Source organism: Euphorbia lathyris, chromosome 1, assembly GCF_963576675.1.
Source record: "Euphorbia lathyris chromosome 1, ddEupLath1.1, whole genome shotgun sequence".
Classification (NCBI taxonomy): domain Eukaryota; kingdom Viridiplantae; phylum Streptophyta; class Magnoliopsida; order Malpighiales; family Euphorbiaceae; genus Euphorbia; species Euphorbia lathyris.
This window is the reverse complement of record NC_088910.1, coordinates 68,233,559-68,241,180: the sequence shown is the minus strand read 5'-3', so window position 1 is coordinate 68,241,180 and position 7,622 is coordinate 68,233,559. Positions and strand designations below refer to the sequence as shown.

The following is a 7,622-nucleotide window of genomic DNA, read 5'->3' as shown; positions in this document are numbered from 1 at the left end:
AAACAAAACCTGTCGTGTTCTGAGTAAAATTCAAAAGACACAGAAATTTGTCGAAAGGACCTTTTCAAGAAGCATGGACTATCTGATGCACATAACAAGACAAACCTGACGTCTGACGAAGATAGGATTGGCCTGCAGCACTGAGTGCTGACCAAGTGATGACGAAAGGTGAACGTTTCCCCACAACGGCTATATCAGGATTCAAATTATTGGCACCTCAAAGATCACTATAAAAAGGCCAATTCATTTTTAGAAACATATAAGACAGACAAGCAAATCTTCATCATCAAGTCAACTCATTTGCAAAATCCAAAATAGAAGCTGTCTGAAAAGAAAAAGCAAGCTCTTACACCAACTCCTATTTCTGTGTAAAAGTCTGCAGTGATTTTATTCATCTAAAGTGTTCTTTACTCAGTGAGAAGAAATTATGTATCATTTGTAAAAGGTTAGAAAAGAGAGGTTGAGTACTCGGTTATAGTACTCAGTGGTAGAGAAAGGCTGAGTACTCGGTTATAGTACTCAGTGGTAGAGATAGGATTGAGTAACGAATAGAGGATGGTACTCTTGCATACTCAGTTGCTATTGTAAACAGTTTGTGCTCTACCTTTAAAGAGCTCAGTAGAGGATTCAAAAAACTTGAAAGGATTTCGAGGACTGGACATAGGCAGAGAGGCCGAACCAGGATAAGTCTACTAAGTAACTGCTAACCCTTTATCTTTTGATATATATATGTATTGCTTGTTAAATATTACTCAGTAAAACAACAACTTGTAGACTCTGAGCTGAGTAATCTGAGTACTGAGTTGGAAACTGACTTAAGTGTTCCTTCCCAACTCACAATTGAAACAGCTCTAGTTAGCAATTGACTAAAGCTGCCTCAAAACCTACTCAGCGGTGCTGACCTAGAGACTGAGTAAAAAATATTAAACTTAAAATAAGTCAGCCTTAATAGAAAAATTTTATAATAGTTCCTAACCCCCCCTTGGAACTAATACTGTCACGTTACACGAGATCAATAGTATCACTCCATGAAACATCGGTAAAGCACCACAAAGAAACATAGTGATAAGAGCAATGGTGGATGGTTGATTCTCCAAGCGTAAGATGTTTGTCATCCATCTCATGTAATAATCATTGAACGATTCTCCTATATCTTACCTCATACTTACCATATCAGATAGCATCACTGGTGGAAGAAGATTATGCTCAAATGCATCTATAAAGGCCACAATTAGAAAATGCATCTGTAGGCCGACGTATACGAAACAGGAATCTGAAGCAATAACCTGAACCCGAGTAATAGTGACTTGGCAAGATCAGAAAATTGTAATTTCAAATACACTTGGACCAAATTGCACCGAATATGAAAGTTTTTAACCCGAAATCTCAGTTCTAAAAAGTGTAATGACTTAAAGAATTGATGTATAGTGAAACAGTTTGTAGAAAACGTGTTTCGACTATATACAACAAGGATTTTGTTTGGTTGGGGTGTTTGCACTCTCAAAATGTGGCAAACATAGTTGAATTTTGTGTATTATCTCTTATTTTCACTCACTTTCACTCTTTTTTCACTTTTTTTCCCAAAACCTTTTTTTTTTGCTTCTTTTTTGTTCTGCCTCCTTTGGGATGATTTTCCAAGCCAGATATATCTATTTTGGGGCAAGAAACCGCATGCTTTGAATTAAAAATTGCCTGAAAACTACCAATGGTCGCCGATCAGTGACAAGGTCTCCGATCGGGGACTCGAGTACCCGACCGGGTACTAACGTGGCAGAAACAAAATATTTATATAAGAAATGATAATTATTTTGATAGTTTGAGTAAATTATCAAAAAGGGAAAGTAAGGCCCAAAACGTACCATTAGCTTGCATTCCCATACAATATGACGTAAAGCCCTCCTACACAAACCACAAGCAAGTAACTTATACTCATCATTAGAGCCGAAAAAAGTTCGTTCTCACAACTGCATACTTTTTTTATCGCCTAATGGGCCAGTAAATTGGTGCCAAGTATGGGTTACCCAGGTAAGTACTGAATCAAGCTAGGGGTCCATGAGTGAAATATGGGGATTGTAACTCTCTTCATAGAGAGCAAATATCACCGACCATTTGATTAATGGAATGATTGTATCATTCCTCATGTTCAACATGATATTATTTAGCAAATGATTGCTATGAGGTTATTATTAGGTTCTCAGTATTTGAAAATAAGATTAATATCTGAGTTGGATAGCCGTAGAGGTAAGTTAAAACCTACTGGTGATAGGATTGGATGAACCGGAAGTTCGATATAATAACCGCCTCTAAATATACTTGTTTTGATCGCTCGCGAAATGGAATTATTGGGTCCAGATGAACAAGGGAATTCAATTGGATTGAATTGAGTTTTACTGTGGCCAAATGGGGAATTGAATAGGGGCAAATTCAATTTCAATTTAATTGGATCAAATTGGAAATGTAAATTCACAATAAATATATATATATATATATATATATATATATATATATATATATATATATATATATTATTGGAATATATATGTATATTTGTATATAGTGTTATATATATGGAATTAATATTATTGTTAGAACTTTATAATATAACATTAGATATTATAGGTATAATTTCTAATATAATACTTTAGTTTAAAAGTTAAATAATAATTTAGATATTATTATTTCTAACTAAGTATTTGTTTAATCAAATTGTTTGCTTAAAGGTATTTAAATTAAAGACCCACACAATCTAAAGTAAATTAATATTGGATATTAATTTGCATGATTAATTTATTACGTTGTATTATGTATGTAAATTAATTTTAGATTATGTTATTATTTAGTTAATTAAGATTAAAAGATAATTAGATTATCTTTATCAATTAAATATATCTATAATTAATTTTAACAAAATTAAAATGAGCCATTCACACTTGGATATCTCCATTGAGAATTTAAATCCTAATTGTTTAGTGGAGGCTTCTTCCATTAAGTCCCACACCACTCCTAATTTTTCAATTAAATCGTGCAGCACCGCCTTCAACAATAACACCATCCTTGACCCTGCCTTTCATTCTGTGGCGGTGGTATACGATGACCAATTTCATGAAATTATGGAGGATCTTCAGCTTGCTCCCTTAATCAGTTCTTCCTCTCGACGACACTCTAATGGAGACGGAAAATCTTTGGATCAGACGAAAGCAGTTAAAATGCGTGCAAAACTCAAAGTAAAGGCATTTCCAGCGAAAAATTCAACAAGGGGCAATGGCATTCGTCTCCTCGAATAAGAGGGAGAATTTCTAGAGTTTGACAATGTGCCGAGCCGGAGTCAAATGGCCGGGGATCAACATGGCTGCTAGGATAATATCCTCAATTGTTTATCTCATGTCTATTATTATGATTTTCCACACATTAATCCGGAACTGTCAAGGTGCGGTTAATAGTAATTTTGTTCAGATTATAACTACTTGTACTCGGAATGTCAGAGAGATAATTGTTGATAATTTGGTTGAAGTTTTCTTTCAAAGAATATGTAAAATGTAGTGTTTTTAGGCTGTGTTAGCCTCCCTTGAATAAAAAAAAATAAAAAAGATAGGATAGTGAGAGTTTTTTTTAGAAAAAAACTACCCACTTCCTATTGTATCTCTCTAATTTTGCCAACCCCTTACCCCGCTTATAAGAACATTACGTTTTCACAGAGAAAGAAAAATAGAAAAATAGAAAAATTTCTCTTCTGTTCATCTATTCTTCATGTGTGTTCTTCATCCTTGAAGCAAAAACCAAGATTTGGTTCTTGTGATTGACAATTATTAGTTCTTATTCTGCAAGTGATTAAGTTGAGGGAGTTTGTTGTTCAACTCCTCAATCACAATCAAAGGGTGCTCTCTCAATCTTTGTGAAATGTAATTAATTTTTCTCTACCTTTGATTATAACTCTATATGGTAGATCATTGAATGATCGGTATATGTGTTTTATATGTTTTTAAAACTTGTAAAAGCATGATAAAATCCATTATTAACATGTTTATAATTACGTAAAAGGTTTATTTTTATATTTTAACCTAGTTTTTTTTTTTGAAAAAATATTTTAACCTAGTTAAATTTTGATTAAACAATTTATTAGTACTTGTAATTAATTCATACATATATTAAGATTTGTAAATTTTATCATACCGGGTTTTATAGCTCCTGTCAAATTTTTTAAGATAAAAGTATAAAATTGTTAATATATTTGTTTGTAGTATATAGATATTTATAGTTTTTTTCACTTGTACATATAAAAAAAATAATTTTTTCTCCTTATTAACATTATTATGAATTTTGAAATTTTACCAAATCCTATTATTTTTATTTCAAGTTAAAGTACAAAGAGAAACATAGATTTGGTCAATTTACAGGAATTTTAAAAATTTAATAGGAGCTTGTGCTTTGTAGACTTTACAAAGCTTGCTTTTAAAAATTATTATCGTGATAATAGAGCGATTTGTGTGAGAAAAACTTTGTAAATTATTCAATATATAATATCTTAAATCACAAATATTATTTATGCAAAAAATCCTAAACTGCAAACTTCATAAAACTTGAACCCATGTTTATAAAATTTTAAACTAGGAAACTGTTTTTGTATATTTTCCTTTATTTTATTCATATAAAAAATAAAAAGTTCAAATTTATAATTTCGATATAGTTGTTTTACTAATTTAATAAAGTTTTAATATTTTATATTTATTTTACATTTTGTAATAACAAAAGTTCAAAACATAGAATAAATGAATTTTATATAATTATATAAAATTAATAAATCAAATATGGTATTTTGAAAAGATTATTATGGCTATATAGGAAAGAAAAAAGATTAAAGAGTAGAATGAAATAAAAGATTAAAACAAGTGTTATGTAAACTGAAATTAGAGTTGCATACAAAATAAATATATTAGCATTCAAAGGAGAAGAGAAAACATAAACCCTACTAGCAGTTGAAGAGAGAGAAATCCGCAACAGTGAGCATACCCATATTTCTTTGCATAAATCCAGAAGAAGTGGCGGAGGAGGCTGAAGTTAGTTCCTGTTGTGGCTTCTTTCTCTTCTTCTTCTCATAAGCTATCCCTCTAGCCTTAGCTTGTGCATCTCTTACTTCCCTTAAGTATAACCTAACAGCGCGTGCTCCAAAAGGGTTGGTCTCCGGTAGGCCACCGTTCTCCTCGAAAGCAGCCCGGAGGCGTCCGATGAGTGCATCTAAGCTGCCCCAGGCTTGCTTAAGTGGGCAAGGGCATGGGGCTGGGGGATGAGGGTGTCCAAAGAAAGGGCATGTTTGGTTGTGCACTTTTGTCTTACCAAACTGATCTAGATACCTTAGGAATTCAAGCACATGAGCTCCGCTGCACCGTGAAAGTGCTAGAGGAGGACGGTGGTTCCTTAGATACTGACCGAAAGTGTTCCAGTCTCGCCTCTTTTGTGATTCGTAACGGCTTAATGGAACTGCACCGGCGCTTGACATGATTTTAGCCAAAAGAAGATGAAGAAAAAGCGAGAATATAAAAGAAATCTCAACTCTGAATGAATGAAGTGACAAAAGGGGGGAGGGAGGGGACCCATCCAAAGAAACCCACGTCCACTAAATATCACTTCATAAACGTCACTTCACTCATTCACTATTCTTTCCAACTTCTTTACTTTAATGCTTATCTTTATTTCATTAATCCCTTCTCATTCACTATTCTTTCCAACTCATATAAGCTTCAAAAGTTCATAATTTAGGTACTGATTTTAGTTTAATTTTTTTTCTTTAATTTAATAATGATTCTCCAATTTCACATCTTGTATCTCCAACCTACGTCTCTTATAAATTTTAAAGTACAAATGGATATGCTTCTTGATAATTCTAGTTTAATAGTTAAGTTTTAAGGTTTAAGTTCAAGTGTTTTATGTTAATATCCATTAAATCATCGTGGAGCTTAGATTCACCATTCCTAGATCTAATTTATTGACCAAAATCACTTGGTTAGTCACTGACCAGGTAAAAACCACCGTATATTAGTGAGAATTTGTTACCTAAGTTAGTTTATGATTAGATCGAATTGAAGGGTAAGAACTAGTTTAGAGATAGTAGTTAACATACCGAACCTCGTGCTCATACATGTCTATTTATAGTGTTGGATTAGGTTAAGGTTGTCATCTCTTAAGGAGTCTGAATCCTACGATGAATCCTTTATCTCATAGGATTCTAGAAGTTTCTCTTGTGATTGGGGCCAAAGCCATGCGCGCTGATCTTGGACCTTGTTAAACGTCATTGGGCCGCTTATTGTTGAACCTAGGGTGTTGCCGTTTTGACTTAGGCCTTGTTAGACGTCACATGGCCTTTTACCTCAAATGAGGGTGACAATGATGTCATCCATGTGATGTCATTTTGCATGACATCATATGTCCCCCACCCTACTTGGAATTCATATTCTTTTAGGATTTATTTTGTAATAGTTATTTTGCTAGAATGACCTTTTGTGCTTTTTGTCCCTCAAAGCCGTTGTTTTAAAGTTTTAATGGTGCCGCCTATTTTAAGTTCTCAAAATTGCCGACGTGTATATTTGTGACTGGACTTGGGACTTCGTTCTTTTGCGGCTCATTTATGAGTACGCTTGTGATGATGGAAAACTCTTCAACCGTCTTGGGTCTTTTCGATTGCTCCATTCCCTTTATCTTCCTTTCTTTTGCTCATTGTGTTTGTTGCTCCTTTCTTTTTCGGTATTTTTCATCTCCTAAAGAGCTTTCAAGTTTCTGGCTTTTTCTTTCTAGATTTGATTTTTGAAATTGATGCTCTTCTAAAGTACATTTCTTTTCCTTCCATCTTTCATTTTCGACCTTTCTTCATTCAATGATTTGAGTGGGATCTTCTCATGGTAAGTGTAAGAACCCTAATAAGAAAAGAAAACTTCGACACGATAAAAGTGAAGAGGTTGAAGAGCCTAAGAAAACCCAATGTTCTTCATTTGAAGAATTTCGAACAACCCTCAACTTTTGATGAACTTACTCTCGCCACACTGATGTCTAAATTCCATGAGTTTGCCTATCTTGAAGCTAGGGTTCCTTCCCACGGTTATGTGATGACTGAAGCGACAAAGGGTCATTTAGGGTTTTATGAGATTTTCCTTTAAAATGGGGTTCGTCTCCCCTTTGAAGCATATTGAACGTTTGGGGGGAGCTTGAGATATGTTCGGGTCAATTTTTTCCAAATGCTTGGCTGGAACTTTTAGGTGTGGTCAAGGTTTGTGAAGATTTGGAGTACATGTTGACGGGGTCTCTCTTTCGGCATATCTGGACTCCTTATCGGCAAAAGACCGATGATTCTTTGTGTGTCTCCAAATGAATCGGCCTCAGCTATGGTGTTGGATGATGGTGAGACCTTGGGTACTTCTGAAGTGTTTAATCCCAAAGTCGGGGGTGAAGCTCAGACTGAATCTGTGAATGCTTCTAAAAAAAGAAGCGCAATTTCACTGAGATAATTGTGCATTTCAGTGGCTCCGTGAAATTACAGCATATCCCTCGGCCTAAGATGAAGATTTGTATGCTGAGAGATGCTCATCGTGTTGAGGAGGCTGAAGCTAGAGCTTTAGCCATGGCCGCTTTTAAGA

The 7,622-nt window shown here is 34.3% G+C and overlaps 1 protein-coding gene across 1 annotated transcript; it reads right to left on the bottom strand.

The window, feature by feature from the left end:
- Window positions 1-3,007: 3,007 nt before the first annotated feature.
- On the bottom strand, window positions 3,008-5,559 carry LOC136209721 (protein LIGHT-DEPENDENT SHORT HYPOCOTYLS 4-like). Its single transcript, XM_066001326.1, has 2 exons — window positions 5,008-5,559; window positions 3,008-3,162 (listed from the first exon to the last, which is right to left on the bottom strand). Exons 1-2 carry the CDS (start codon window positions 5,492-5,494, stop codon window positions 3,122-3,124), a joined length of 528 nt encoding a protein of 175 aa, XP_065857398.1. The 5' UTR covers window positions 5,495-5,559; the 3' UTR covers window positions 3,008-3,121.
- Between the last annotated feature and the right edge of the window lie 2,063 nt (window positions 5,560-7,622).